Source organism: Salmo salar, chromosome ssa15, assembly GCF_905237065.1.
Source record: "Salmo salar chromosome ssa15, Ssal_v3.1, whole genome shotgun sequence".
NCBI lineage: Eukaryota > Metazoa > Chordata > Actinopteri > Salmoniformes > Salmonidae > Salmo > Salmo salar.
In genome coordinates, this window is record NC_059456.1 from 38,598,173 (window position 1) to 38,614,584 (window position 16,412).

The following is a 16,412-nucleotide window of genomic DNA, read 5'->3' on the forward strand; positions in this document are numbered from 1 at the left end:
GCAGGACATCAACAGTGTTGATGAGGTCATGAAGTGTCCAGATTAGGGAACATATATGTCAGACATGTCATGGCATCATTTGTCATGTGACCATTGATGCTGTCTGAGTTGATCGGAGAGCAAAGATCCCTTCGTGCAACTATTGATCTTTTAGAAAGAGCAGTCCTTTTGAGCAAAACAATTTACCACATAAGGCCTATGTGAGAGTGTCTACAAGAAACATGACAACTGTAAATTGGGAACGAGACACATTTTACATCACAACTTCTTTGAAAATGTGTATTGTTGTCCAGAGTAACTGAGAGTAAATAAGCCTAATAAGTGCAGTCTGTCTTCTGACACAGCTGTTGTACCGTCAAGTGTCTGAACACATCTGTACTGTGACACCAACAGTTGATTTGTGAGCTTTCCCAGGCCTGCCTGCCTGTGATATAGATAGCCAGAACCTCCACAGCTATAGCCGACTGACTGGATGAAACTGTGCCAGACTGCAAACAGCTGTATGAAAATATCACACAGACAAGAGATACAGGGTTCCCACGCGTCACGCCAAGATAAGGTGTGACTACACCAGCTTTCATTTTCCAAACCAGATCTTTTACTCTGTTTGACTGTGAATGACTTCCTTTTTCAACAACTATCAGTAAGTCATCAGAAATGCTGCCATAAAATGTTTCATTTAGTAAGTGGTAGGCTTTGATACATTCCTTCCTGGTGAAAATGCAGCACATTTTATTACGTGATAAAAACAATGGCCTAAGAAACTGTAGTTTGAGAAACAACAATTTAAGAGCATAAAATCAGTAGAGAAAGAGAACAAAACAAATGTTACCATTAGTGAGGAACGTGAAGAGAGCTTCGGACAAAGAGCCGCTGGAAGAAGAAAAATAATATCCATCAATGGCGGGCCGTTAGCTTCAACCATTACAATTACAGTGATAGATTGAGGGCCTGGCATTGTGGAGGGCCTGCCATTGTGGAGGAACACCCATTGTGGCCACAAAGAAGCATCACCAGATTGCCCCCCCCCTTCTCTTCCCAAATCAGCCTTCACCGAGGACCCTGTGCTTTGTTGCCCCTGCCCTTCCCTGTGTAGTCTCTTCTCTCCTAGCGCCCTATAGCTGGGGGATAAACCTGAACACATTGAGACACCAGGATTGGTGTTAATTACAAGGGGCTAGTTGGGAGAATTTTATATTTCTCCACCATCACTCAACAATCTATCATTTTCACCAGCTTCCTGGATCAGATTTTTCTTTCTTTGAACAGTTCAGAAAAGCAGACGTGGTGGTTAAATTCTATTTATGGGCGATAAGAGAGGTGTGTCAAAGTACAAAAGATCAAACACTTTAATGTGGGTACTGACTTTCACCTGCACCTGGGAGTGTCAAAATGATCTATTATCTAACAGTCAAAAAGTAACAGTCCCTGCTACAACATGAATAAAAACATACACAGGTATCCATCTTGGTTTGAGCTGATCCATTTCCAATAACAGAGTCATAATCAAACCAGATATTGATCCTTTCTTCCAAATTGGACAGAGACTGGCTCAGGGGACTGTTACATCATCAAGTTCAGCCTTCCTGGGAGTGGGAAGCATGGTGCTGTGGTTGATTGAGAGAAAAGTATGAGCATGGGTCTTGTCTGAGTAAATATTGTTCATGTCTTAATCCAGCAGAATCCAATTAGGAAGTCAAGTTAAGTCAAACTTGTATTATCACAATGGCTTAACAGCATCCAATCCTTGCTGCATTTTATACATACCGTTGGAGTGTAGGTTAACTTCATGTTCTAACACAACCCAAGTATTCATCCCCTTCAGCAAAGGCCAAGTATTTGGAGAATTAGACTTGTATTAGGCTGGGGTTGTCCATTTATGATACCGCTCTTTTTCAAGAGAAAGTTCTATCAGGAGCCAGAGAACAACACTGAACATATTCAATTCAGCAGTGCATGTTCAGCCAGTGAATGCAATGAAGAACATGTGTAAAGACCCCATGCATGTTTCCTTTGTATAGAATATGTTAGCAAAGCTCATACAATGTTGTTACATGGCTATAAAGAAAATGTCAGTGTACAACATGTTAATACACAGGTTCAGTAGGACAAAAGGTTTATGTACTGCTACAATTAAGATTTATTTGCTACACTTAATAAGAGTTCACATTTAGAAAGTGATTGATTGATGGGCAGTGCTCGATATGTTTAGAGGGCAAATCAATACAGGGTAATTTGTGAAAACCGAACCTATACATTTCTAAATGTCACAATTTGATTTGCCATCACTGCACCAATGCATTCACATAGCTAGGCTTAGGGGCTCTGAAGCCTATTTGATATGAACGACTTATCACGTTAGGTTTGCATGCATTACTTCAAATGACAAAATCCTCCTCCCCCACTGAACATTAAAGACAGCTTGAGTGATGGCCATTTCTTTAAGAATCAAATCAAATTATTTCAAGCCCCTTTGCCTTCACTCTGTTGTCATAATATCAGTGATGCATCACTGTGTTACATGTATAAAAACTGACTATACGACTACACACTTTAGTGAATTATGACTGATGGACACTATTATTCTCTCTTCCCCCACCTCAGAACTCCATCATAAATCTCTATGAATGCCATAGGCAAGACTGACTGTCTCTGACATTTGTGAGAAGCCGGCTAATCTATCATTGAATCAGTGCAGGAATGCTAGCCCGCTAGCCCTGCCTGATTAATCCGGTTTCTACCGAGGTAAACCTGGCCAAGGTCTGGGGCAGCAGACATTTATTTAAGACTCGAAGCAGAGATGACACAAAAAATAAGAGTTGTCCCATCATGCAGGTTTATTCCTCTTAGGAGAGTTATTATCAACAACTTTCATCAGACTGTTAAAAAGATAAATCCTAAACCAATGGCTAATGTTTGTGGACACCAATTGGTACCTCTGCTTACGGAAACCTATAGTGCTGTGAAGGGCAACATGTGAGGCCTAACATTCAAGTCTACTGCTGTTGCACTGCCCATCCTCTGAATCATGGCCTGTAATTCCCCAGTACTCACTCTTTGGATTGGATCCCATTGGCTCTGGTGGCGTGGTAGTGACTCAGGCCTTTGTGGGTCTCCACGGATACCCAGCCTCCTAACTCATCCAGGATAACCCCTGCATGGACGGCAGCCTTACACAGCACAGACGTCTGAAACCACAGAGAGATATAATATATTAGACATACAGAACAGAGGTCTGAAACCACAGAGAGATATAATATATTAGACATACAGAACGGAGGTCTGAAACCACAGAGAGATATAATATATTAGACATACAGAACGGAGGTCTGAAACCACAGAGAGATATAATATATTAGACATACAGAACAGAGGTCTGAAACCACAGAGAGATATAATATATTAGACATACAGAACGGAGGTCTGAAACCACAGAGAGATATAATATATTAGACATACAGAACGGAGGTCTGAAACCACAGAGAGATATAATATATTAGACATACAGAACGGAGGTCTGAAACCACAGAGAGATATAATATATTAGACATACAGAACTGAGGTCTGAAACCACAGAGAGATATAATATATTAGACATACAGAACGGACGTCTGAAACCACAGAGAGATATGATATATTAGACATACAGAACTGAGGTCTGAAACCACAGGTGTGATACAGAGACAGACAAACACATCATAGAGGTCTGAAACAAGAGACTGATATGCTATTACACAGACAGACACAGCTCAGATAACAACCAGAGCTGAACACAGAGAAGGTAGGAGAAGTGTAAAACTCCAGACACTCTTGTAATGAGCTAGCCAAACTGTGTGGTGCTACCATTCAGACATAAAAAAATAAAAAAAACATTTCACCAAGAGAGTGTGGGCCACGAAATACATACATAAAACTTGGACTTTCAACAAAAGTGAATGAGCTTGGACTACTGCTTCCATCAGTGCACCATTCCTCTCATGTCTGAGGTTCCCTTCAACATGGCACATAGGAGAGCAATGCAGCTCCCCGTCATTCATCTGTGTCAGCAGTGGGAGTGCAGGCATCTCATCCCAGATTAAAAAGGCAATCTCATGACATGGAGCCACAGTAGACGCTAATCTAATATAAGCCCCATGCATTCTCAATCACGTCACACTTCATTTACACGTGGGAAAAAAAGGCACATTGTGATTGCATTCAGGGTCGATATTTACAGTAATTGCAGCTGTAGGAGGAATGTCAAACATACTACTCTGTGGTGCGTTACTGTCACGACTTCCGCCGAAGTCGGCTCCTCTCCTTGTTCGGGCGGCGTTCGGCGGTCGACGTCACGGCTTTCTAGCCATCGCCGCTCTACCTTTTCATTGAGCCGTACTCTCTCAGCGCTCGGGCACGCCACCGAAGCTCCGCCCCTGTGCATTCTTCTCGAAGAGCTCAGCCCGGCGGGGCGGAACTATGATTGTGGGGACCGGGAGCTGTTGGCTGTGGTTAAAGCTTTGAAGGCGTGGAGACATTGGCTTGAGGGGGCTAAACACCCTTCCCTCATCTGGACTGACCACCACAACCTGGAGTACCTCCGGGCAGCGAGGAGACTGAATCCTCGTCAGGCAAGGTGGGCCATGTTCTTTACCCGTTTTGTGTTTACCCTGTCCTACAGACCAGGTTCCCAGAATATGAAGGCAGACTGTCCCGGCTGTATGACACAGAGGCGCGACCCATGGATCAGAATCCCATACTCCTGCCTGGTAGCGCCGGTCGTGTGGGAGCTAGACGAGGACATTGAGCAGGCGTTGCGTACAGAGCCCGCTCCACTCCAGTGTCCTGTCTGGCGTCTGTACGTTCCATCTACTGTCCGTGACCAGTTGATCTATTGGGCCCACACGTCACCCTCCTCTGGTCATCCGGGGATCGGTCGGACGGTGCGCTGTCTGACTGGGAAGTACTGGTGGCCCACCTTGGCAAAGGACGTGAGGGTTTATGTTTCCTCCTGCTCGGTGTGTGCCCAGTGTAAGGCTCCTAGACACCTGCCCAGAGGTAAGCTACATCCCTTACCCATTCCACAACGACCTTGATCACACCTGTCGGTGGATTTTCTGACCGATCTTCCTCCCTCACAGGGAAACACCACGATCCTGGTCGTTGTGGATCGTTTCTCTAAGTCCTGTCGTCTCCTCCCTCTGCCCGGTCTCCCTACGGCCCTACAGACTGCGGAGGCCTTGTTTACACACAGGTCTTCCGGCACTACGGGGTGCCTGAGGATATAGTGTCTGATCGGGGTCCCCAGTTCACTTCGAGAGTCTGGAGGGCGTTCATGGAACGTCTGGGGGTCTCGATCAGCCTTACTTCAGGGTGTCACCCCGAGAGTAATGGGCAGGTGGAGAGAGTAAACCAGGATGTGGGCAGGTTTCTGCGGTCCTATTGCCAGGACCGGCCGGGGGAGTGGGCGGTGTTCATGCTCTGGGCCGAGATGGCACAGAACTCGCTCCGCCACTCCTCCACTAACCTCTCCCCCTTTCAGTGCCTATTGGGGTACCAGCCGGTTCTGGCACCGTGGCATCAGAGTCAGATCGAGGCTCCTGCGGTGGACGACTGGTTCAGGCGTGCGGAGGAGACATGGGAAGCCGCCCATGTTCACCTCCAGCGAGCCGCGCTGCGCCAAAAAATTAGCGCGGACCGTCACCGCAGTGAGGCCCCGGTGTTCGCACCGGGGACCGGGTCTGGCTCTCGACCCAAAACCTGCCCCTCCTCCTGCCCTGCCGGAAGCTGGGCCCGCGGTTTGTGGGGCCATTCAAAGTCCTGAGGAGAGTGAACGAAGTGTGTTACAGGTTACAGCTACCCCCCGATTACCGAATTAACCCCTCGTTCCATGTGTCTCTCCTCAGGCCGGTGGTGGTTGGTCCGCTCCAGGAATCTGAGGTACGGGAGGTTCCTCCGCCCTCTCTGGACATCGAGGGGGCCCCGCCGTACTCCGTTCGTTCCATCCCGCATTCGAGGCGCCGGGCGAGGGGCCTTCAGTACCTCGTGGAGTGGGAGGGGTACGGTCCGGAGGAGAGGTGCTGGGTTCCGGTGGCGGATGTGTTGGACCCTGAACTGCTGCGGGAGTTCCACCGGCGCGCAGTCATGGGGGGGGGGGTACTGTCACGACTTCCGCCGAAGTCGGATCCTCTCCTTGTTCGGGCGGCGTTCGGCGGTCGACGACACCGGATTTCTAGCCATCGCCGCTCCACCTTTTCATTGTTCCATTTGTTTTGTCTTGTTCCCTGCACACCTGGTTTACATTCCCTAATCACACTGCATGTATTTATTCCTCTGTTCCCCCCCCATGTCTTTGTGGGAAATTGTTTTGTTACGTGTTTAGTTATGCGCCAGACTGGTTTTTCCCCTGGGTATCGTATTTTGACCCGTTGTATGTATTTGTCATACATTTGTATATTTGTGAGTGTTTTCGCGCTTATTTACTTTTACCTGTGGCTGGAGGATTTTGGACGCAGTTGCGTCTGTCATTTGTGCTTCTGCCAAATAAAGTGGGCCTGATCACAACTCACTGCTCTCCTGCACCTGACTTCGTACCAGTAGCGCACAACCTTGACAGATACTTAGGAAAGCAGTACTTTGTCACATAACATTCAGTACCTTTGGAATAGCTAGATGCCTACCTCTGAGATTGCCCCACCCTGCTGCTGAAATGAAGGGCTGGGACAGGTTAAAAGGAGCTCTTTGATGGATAAGTGTATAAAAACAGGCATTTCCTCCACAAGACAACGTGAAATGCCTTACAATTAACATGGCAATCACTGGAGTGCTGTAAAAATGAACCGTAGCTCTGCCGATAACATTCTCCATAAAGTCTATCAAGGATCTATTGAAACAAGCACTCAAACACTAATATAGGTGAAAATTGAATTTCTGAAGAAGTATTGTTGTTCATTCATGATAAAAAAGACTGAAAGATTATATATTTATATTTCTAACTTCAACACGGATACAAGGTGAAAGCTCAGTGTTAAAATCAGTTACAGCTCATTTCAGCCTGCAGCTATTTTCTCCCTTTCCCTGTAAAAAGCCATTACAGACTGGCTGGTCTGGTGACTAGGTGTTATAGGTGAGCACTATTCTCCTCTGAGTGGGGGAGGGAGGGAGGGTGGGAAGGGGAGAGGCTGCTCCACAGCTCCATGGTACAGATCGGGGGCCAGTGGTTGGGGCCCTGAGGAGCTGCTTTACAGAGGCCTGGCTGTCGCTTATCTGGACTAACAGCTGCTCTTGGGTCAGATTTAACTGTCTCATTATTATTACCCTGATCATTTATACACTGCCGGGTGGGCCGACTACCGCACCGTAAATACATTGAACTCTGCCCTGCCTGTCTGTCAGCCGGTGGAGCAGATGGATAGGCTCTGGTAGTTTGTATATGATATCATGGCCCCAGGCAGAGTTATGGCTAGAGACTAATCATGGATTGTTGCTGGAGCAGGGCTGGGTTCAAGGCTGCTGCTACTAGTAGGAGCGTATTAGACTAGATAATGGCTTGAATACATCAGCCAAAGACCGCCTGGTTCTAACTGAGATTGGCCATGTGTCCTGCCTCTGTTAACCTCCTTGTCTAAACCTCTGCGGACTATTTCATCTTAGCAGCAGGGGGTGAAATACTACAGAGTAGGAGAGGAACTATCAAAATGTCACTTACTTCCCTGCTGTCACTTACTTCCCTGCTGTCACTTCCCAAGGGTCATAAGCACTAACTAAGTAGACATTTCAACCAACAAAATATTTGACTAAATTATTAATTCACTTAGTGCTTATTAACACTGAATGATGACATATGGTATGATAACCACATTAATTACAGATATACAGTGTATCAAATACATAGCCACAATGTGTGGAGGTCTTGTATGGTTATAATAAATACACTCTGAGGAACCATTAATGCCATACCACAAACCGCCCAGAACTCATTCAAACTGTTGTTGGTCTAAATGCTAATGAGTGTGTCTATTGAATGGGTGCAATGGACAGATAAACACAATGGACAGATAAACACCTTCTGTTCCACAGGCATCATCTCCTCATAATCTAGGCCCTCCACCAAACCCTCCCTATACAATAGCCTACGCGGACTAATCAATCGCTCTGGCCCAGTATCTCCCAAATGGCACCCTATTCCCTATATAGTGCAATACTTTTAACCAGATCCCTATGGGCCCTGTTCAAAAGCAGTGCACTATAAAGGGAATAGGGTGCCATTTGGGATGCACTCAAGCCAACGCTCATCCTTCTTCCCAGCAGACGGTGGAGCGTTGGGAGGTTCTCTGTTGTTGTGCTCCTCCAGGCCTATTGTTGTGGGGCTGGGGCTCCCTGCTGGGCTTCCTAAGCCTGGAGCTGTCTGTCACACTGACCGGGCGGCCGCTCAGTAGCCCTGATCAAACCCCAGAGAGAGCAAAACCTCAGGAGGCTTGGAAAGACCCTGGTCTGGAAAGCCCCTCTCTTTATAGATACTGAACCACATGCAGGGCTGGCCAGGGTAGCAGAGCCAGAGGACCACTGGGATTGACCCATCCAGGTGACCCACATGAAATGCATCCTGAGCCCCATAGAGAGGAGGACTAGTATAACTACAGTTCTGGATTATTTTGGTGAATACAGTGACCAGTATCTTCTCACAGAGCTTAGTCTGTATGTGTGTTTGGCTGTTCACCTCAGAGTGTTACACATCTTATGGTATTACACATTGTAATACCTGGAAATAGTAGCTAATGAAACAGCCTTACAAAGAGAGGTGGACATCTCTAGCTCTAACTATGTGTAATGATCCCAAAGCATTCTACAGTACACAAGCCCTAAGACAAAGCAGACCGAGTTACACACACACACACACACACACACTCACACAGCCCAACTGGACCAGGTTTTACAGTTGCCTAGCCCCTGTGGTTTGGCTGCCCTGTGATGCAACCAAACAGCAAAGCCCAGCTCTGCTGCTGAGTAAAAATGCACCACAGTTACATAAACAGATGACCCATCCAATATACCCCCACAACCACTTTGTGTGTTCCACAGCAGCAGCCAGACAAAAGCACCAGCAACAACTGGTTAGCCTGGGGACAACTTCTCCTGTCCAGCTTTTGGTGTGTCTGTTTCTGCGCATAACAAGGGCCCATTCAGACCTACTACCACTCTGAAGCACCTGTGGGCTGAGGTGCAGTCGTGTTCCTCTGACAGAAGACAGGACAATGTAATCAAGGGTAAACAAACAAGTCGTTGGCTGGCTGCTTCAGGGGACTAGAACCTGTTAGGATTGAACTGCTGCCAAGGCTTCCAACAACACAACGATGCCTCGTAAATACCTGCTCTGCAAACCAACATCTGTGGTTAACAACTTTCCCCAGGGGGGAGGCAGAGACCAAACAGCATTTCTGTCCGCTTTATAAACCTGGAAAAAAGCCAGAGAATAGGCTACCTTTGAGGAGGACTAGAATTTTACTTACATGCCTGTAACCCTGGGAAATGTCCCCGGATATGTCGCCTGCCACTGCTTTGCATCCTGCCGGACAGTACTTCCTGTGAGGGTAGACAACAATAGAACACACTTGTTGACAACGCATTGGCCCCATCCTGTCAATTTCCCCAGATGGACAAGGTTCAGTGGAGTGGTAAGTAATCTCTTCACACCAGAGATGGTCTCTGCTGACACCATCAATATTACTACACTCTAATGGGGCAAAATGGACTTAATGGAGACGTATAAGATACTTGTATCTAAATTGTATATATACAGTTGAAGTCGGATGTTTACATACACCTTAGCCAAATACATTTCAACTCAGTTTTTCACAATTCCTGACATTTATTCCTAGTAAAAAAATCCCTGTCTTAGGTCAGTTAGGATCACCAATTTATTTTAAGAATGTTAAATGTCATAATAATAGTAGAGAGAATGATTTATTTCAGCTTTTATTTCTTTCATCACATTCCCAGTGGGTCAGAAGTTTACATACACTCAATTAGTATTTGGTAGCATTGCCTTTAAATTGTTTAACTTGGGTCAAACGTTTCAGGTAGCCTTCCACAAGCTTCCCACAATAAGTTGGGAGACTTTTGGCCCATTCCTCCTGACAGAGCTGGTGTAACTGAGTCAGGTGTGTAGGCCTCCTCGCTTTCAAATCTGCCCACAAATGTTCTATAGGATTGGGGTCAGGGCTTTGTGATGGCCACTCCAATACAAACTTTGGAAGTATGCTTGGGGTCTTTGTCCATTTGGAAGACCCATTTGCGACCAAGCTTTCCTGAATGATGTTACTTCAATATATCCACATAATTTTCCTTCACATGATGCCATCTATTTTGTGAAGTCCACCAATCCCTCCTGCAGCAAAGCAACCCCACAACCTGATGCTGCCACCCCCGTGCTTCATGGTTGGGATGGTGTTCTTCGGCTTGCAAGCCTCCCCCTTTTTCCTCCAAACACAACGATGGTCATTATGGCCAAACAGTCCTTTTTTTTTTTTTTTTTCATCAGACCCGAGAACATTTCTCCAAAAAAGTATGATCTTTGTCCCCATGTGCAGTTGCAAACCATAGTCTGGCTTTATAACAGCGGTTTTGGAACAGTGGCTTCTTCCTTGCTGAGCGGCCTTTCAGGATATGTTGATAAAGGACTTGTTTTACTGTGGATATAGATACTTTTGTACCTGTTTCCTCCAGCATCTTCACAAGGTCATTTGCTGTTGTTCTGGGATTGATTTGCACTTTTTGCACCAAAGTACGTTAATCTCTAGGAGACAGAACGCGTCTCCTTCCTGAGCGGTATGACGGCTGCGTGGTCCCATGGTGTTTATACTTGCGTACTATTGTTTGTACAGATGAACGTGGTACCTTCAGGCATTTGGAAATTGCTCCCAAGGATTAACCAGACTTGTGGAGGTCTACAATTTTTTTTCTGAGGTCTTGGCTGATTTCTTCTGATTTACCCATGATGTCAAGCAAAGAGGCACTGAGTTTGAAGGTAGTCCTTGAAATACATCCACAGGTACACCTCCAATTGACTCAAATGATGTCAATTAGCCTATCAGAAGCTTCTGAAGCCATGACATAATTTTCTGTAATTTTCCAAGCTGTTTAAAGGCAGTCAACTTAGTATATGTAAACTTCTGACCCACTGGAATAGTGATACAGTGAATTATAAGTGAAATAATCTGTCTGAAAACAATTGTTGGAAAAATTACTTGCATCATGCACAAAGTAGGTGTCCTAACCGACTTGCCAAAACTATAGTTTGTTAACAAGAAATGTGTGGAGTGGTTGAAAAACAAGTTTTAATGAATCCAACCTAAGTGTATGTAAACCTCCGACTTCAACTGTAAATATCAGCATATTGAGGAAATTAGTTAATTGACTATCTGAGAGATAACGAGGGGTCATATTTTTCATTAAGTTCCATAATCAATCTAGGAATCTATTGCCATTACAGTTCATCAAGGACTCAAAGCAAGACATTTGACTTGTCTCAGACACACAGCCACATACGAAACAACCTTACCTGTATTTTAAGTCTGAGAAATGGCTGCCTTTATCCAAACATGTGAGCAGATCTGAGGGGAGAAAACAGGGGAGGAGCCGAGAGACAATGAGGGGAGAAAATACCATGTGAGCAGTAGTAGAGCAGACAGAGGAAACCAGCCCTGTGGAGCAGAAAGGACCACAACAGGATGTAGAACCTGCTTCCTTCACTCCCTCTGGGATGAACATTAATGTCACACACACGCACAAACACACGCACAGACACAGACACATGCACAGACACGAACACACGCACCGCACACATTCATTGGTCTTAGTGATCAACTACATGATGTTTTGGTCAACAACATCATAATGGTGGAAACAGGCATAACCACCAAAACCAGTTTGTAAACTCCCGGATCATCACACACACAGCGTGACTGTGTGTCATTCAATATGGTCTGACTTACAGCAGTCTATGCTGTGTTTGATAATTCTGCATGTAGAAACAGCCCCAACCCTTCTGGGTTCACCCCAAGGAGAGGACAGGACAGGACAGGCAAGTGGTGGCACAGCTGATTGATTAACCAGTAGCACTGACTGTCCTCAGTGGAAAGAGAAGGCCAACCAAAGGACCGCACATAAAAACACACATGTAGAATTCAGACAACGGTGTATTCTTATCAAGATCATTGTTTTGGCATGAAACAGCATTGAATTATTAGTTTAGGTGTAGATCTAGAGAGGGAGAGGCTCAAACCTCTGTGGTCCCCTGAGGAGTAGGAGAACAGGAACCCTCGGCCCGAGATGTGACGCCCGCTGCGGAACTGGACGATGACCTCATTGGAGTCCGTGTGTACCTCTCTGGGGTAGGACTTCAGGCTGCCACAGAACGTCCCATACACTGCAACAGGAGAGATGGAATTAGGTGTATCATAACCACCATTCATCTGCATTTTGACAGCAATGTGACCTCATTTCATATTCCAAATGACCAACACAAGATGGTGCGACCATATCTGAGGTCAGAGAGGCAGACAGGTTCTGACCTGGCATCTACAGGGTCCCCCCTACCCACCACCCCACAGGGGTTGTTTGTCCCTCCAGGTCTCCCTGACAGGCTCTCTATTTTCAGCCCCAACAACCCAAACCACATCATGTCATCAGAACCGCTCTTCCTCTTTCACACACAAGAGGAAAAAAATGCTTCCCTTTTGTCAGTGACAGGAATCTCACTGTAAATAATTTGCAGGGCAGACAAAGGGAGGGGGAGAGAGAGAGAGAGAGAGACGCTCAAACCCAGCACAGTGCCCAGGGCCCTTTCCAAAGACCGGGTCTCAGCCAGGCAGCCAGTGCTGGTTATGTTTGGTCTCAATGGCCTGTGTGGCTTTGCTTTTAACTGACGACCATGATGAAACATGATGCCTCCACCAGTCAGCTCCATGGCAACCACATCCTCTGGGTGGAAATCACTATATCCACTCCCTCACTGAACTACACGTCAACAACACTGAGGAATTTCATGATGAACAAATAATTACATTCCCCAGTCCTATTGCCCTACGGAACATTTGAAGGGTCATATAAGGAGTTTCAAAGAAGTGTGAAAATACAACTTTCAAAGTATGACCGGGAATGGCATACTGTAAATATCACTAATTCCTATGGATATTTATGAGCAAAACATGTTGTGAAACCTGGTCAGTGATGGAATACTTTCACCAGGAAGCTGTTGAGGAGAGAAGCCAAGGCATGCAGTGTTTCACCACTGAGGTTTCAAAGGGCCTCTGACACCCTGGCCTCTGTATTGGTAACCTCAGCTGTGGGTGGGTTGCAAAGTGGGCATGATGATCATTCACTACAGCATGATGGATATAGCAGCTCAACACTACCCTCAGCCCATATCCTGCTCTTCACACCAGCCTCCCTCCAGCCCAGTAATTCTTAGTAGTAGTGGCAGGCTGGAAGAGAGACATCCTGCTATAGTGCTGCATGACAAATGCTTTCTGTGTGGTGCTACGCGCTGCTAACATGGAGAAAACCCAAGACGTCTCATTACTTGTCAGAAATACTATGACTAAGGGGGGTCAGAACCTGGTGATATCAGGATGTAGGATGGGACATAAACTTAACACATTCAATGACTAATTTCTCTGAAAGGGGGAAAAAAAACGTCACCAAATTAACTGGGAATACATTTCATAGGATAAAGAAACAATACTCCAAGCCGCAGCTCCATACTACTTGTCAGATACAGAGAACTGATACTATATACACTCGTTAGGTGGGATTGGCATGGGGTGTGGGGGGTCTGTAGGTGGCTTTTGACCATTCCTTTGGATTCCTCAGGTCTAACTCATTGTTAGAAAACGGCTTGGTCCAAATCGAATGTTAGGTACTATATTTTTGTAATATTATATGAATCCTATAAATTAAAATTGCCAATTTAGATGCAATCAATTAGCTTAATTTCTCAAAGAAAAAATAATATTAGAAACAAAATAATGTTGTAGGAATGCTAATATTATCTGTTTCTAACAACAGAAAAGATTTCAGAACAATCTGATATGGATGGTGTCGAAATCCACTTTCTTGAGCTTTTTGAGCACTTGTCAAACCCACAAACAAATATGGTCAAACCCCATAGAGATCTCAAGGTAAAAGAGAGCCTATAATGGAATACAGTGAGCTCCAAAGGTATTGGGACAGTGACACATTTTTGATTGTTTTGACTCTGTACTCCAGCACTTTGGATTTAAAATGATACAATGACTGAGGTTAAAGTGCAGACTGGCAGCTTTAATTTGGGGAAATTTTCATCCATATCAGGTGAACTGTTTACAAATTACAGCACTTTTTGTACATAATATTTTAGGGGACCAAAAGTATTGGGACAAATTCACTAGCTGTAAAAGGTTTAGTATTTGATCCCATATTCATAGCATACAATGACTAATAATCCTGAATGAATCGGGAATAATGAGTGACAAAGTTACAGACGCACAAATATCATAACCCCCCCAAAAATGCTAACCTCCCCTGTTATTGTAATAGTGAGAGGTTAGCATGTCTTGGGTGTATGATATTTGTGCGTCTAACTTCCTCACTTATCATTATTCACGATTCATTCACGATTATTGGTAATCATGGTAGCATCCACATTTAATGTAGATGTGTTTAGAAACATATTATATTCTTATTTACAATAAGTGATTCCAAAATGACACAATACATTATTCACAATACATTTCTATAGGGCACAAAATAATCTGAAAGACAACCAAAACAAACAGCAAATGCCTCCAACAAATTTGTAGTCACAAGCTTGATGTATACTGAACAAAAATATAAACGAAAAATGTCAAAGATTTTACTGAGTTACAGTTTATAAGGAAATCAGTCAATTGAAATAAATTAATTAGGCCCTAATCTATGGATTTCATATGACTGGGAATACAGATATGCATCTGTTGGTGACAGATACCTTAAAAGAAATATGGGTGTGGATCAGAAAACCAGTCGGTATCTGGTGTGACTACCATATGCCTCATACAGCGTGACACATCTCCTTTGCATAAAGTTGATCAGGGTGCTGATTGTGACCTGTGTAATGTATTTTTTTGTTTTTGTATTTTTTTCATAATTTATTTATTTGTTACCCCTTTTTCTCCCCAATTTCATGGTTTCCAATTGGTAGTTACAGTCTTGTCTCGTCGCTGCAACTCCCGTACGGACTCGGGAGAGGCGAAGGTTGAGAGCCGTGCTTCCTCTGAAACACGACCCAACCAAGCCGTACTGCTTCTTGACACACTGCCCACATAACCCGGAAGCCAGCCGCACCAATGTGTCGGAGAAAACACCGTACACCTGGCGACCGTGTCAGCGTGCACTGCACCCCGGCCCGCCACAGGAGTTGCTAGTGCGCGATGGGACAAGGACATCCCTGACGGCCAAACCCTCCACTAACCTGGATGATGCTGGGCCAATTGTGCACCGCCCCATGGGTCTCCCAGTCGCGGCCGGCTGCAACAGAGCCTGGACTCGAACCCAGAATCTCTAGTGGCACAGCTAGCACTGCGATGCAGTGCCTTAGACCACTGCGCCACTCGGGAGGCCCGGCCTGTATAATGTTGTCCAGCTCCTCTTCAATGGCTGTGCGAAGTTGCTGCATATTGGCAGGAACTGGAACATGCTTTCGTACACGTCGATACAGAGCATCCCAAGCAGGCTCAATGGGTGACATGTCTGGTGAGTATGCAGGCCATGGAAGAACTGGGACATTTTCAGCTTCCAGGAATTGTGTACAGATCCTTGTGACATGGGGCCGTGCATTATGATGCTGAAACATGAGGTGATGGTGGCTGATGAATGGCACGACAATGGGCCTCATGATCTTGTCATGGTATCTCTGTGCATTAAAATTGCCATCAATAAAATGCTATTGTGTTCGTTGTCCGTAGCCCCACCGACACCATGGGACATTCTTTACACAACGTTGACATCAGCAAACCACTCGCCCACACAACGTCATACACGCTTGTCTGCCATCTGCCCGGTACAGTTGAAACCAGGATTGATCCATGAAGAGCACACTTCTCCAGCGTGCCAGTGGCCATCGAAGGTAAGCATTTGCCAGGTGTCAGGTGGATGGATTATCTTGGCAAAGGAGAAATGCTCACTAGCCAATGTAAAGAAAGGTGCACAACTTGAGAGAAATACGCTTTTTGGGCTTATGGAACATTTCTGGGATCTTTTATTTCAGCTCATGAAACATGGGACCAACACTTTACATGTTGTGTGCTATGAATATGGGACCAAATATGTAATGTTTTGCTACTTTAATACACATATATGTGGATTTGTCCCAATACTTTTGTTCACCTAAAATGGGGGGATTATGTACAAAAAGTGCT

General features: G+C 45.3%; 1 protein-coding gene across 1 annotated transcript in view; it reads right to left on the bottom strand.

Moving 5' to 3' along the window:
• The window catches only part of LOC106571389 (discoidin, CUB and LCCL domain-containing protein 1), a 47,928-nt gene that overhangs the window by 27,235 nt on the left and 4,281 nt on the right, over positions 1–16,412 (bottom strand). Inside the window, exons 3-7 of the mRNA XM_014144414.2 lie at positions 12,260–12,403; positions 11,537–11,588; positions 9,486–9,558; positions 3,055–3,188; positions 833–873 (exon numbers count right to left, since the gene is read on the bottom strand). Coding sequence (XP_013999889.2) covers positions 833–873; positions 3,055–3,188; positions 9,486–9,558; positions 11,537–11,588; positions 12,260–12,403 — 444 coding nt within the window. The remainder of the gene's footprint in view (positions 1–832; positions 874–3,054; positions 3,189–9,485; positions 9,559–11,536; positions 11,589–12,259; positions 12,404–16,412) is intronic.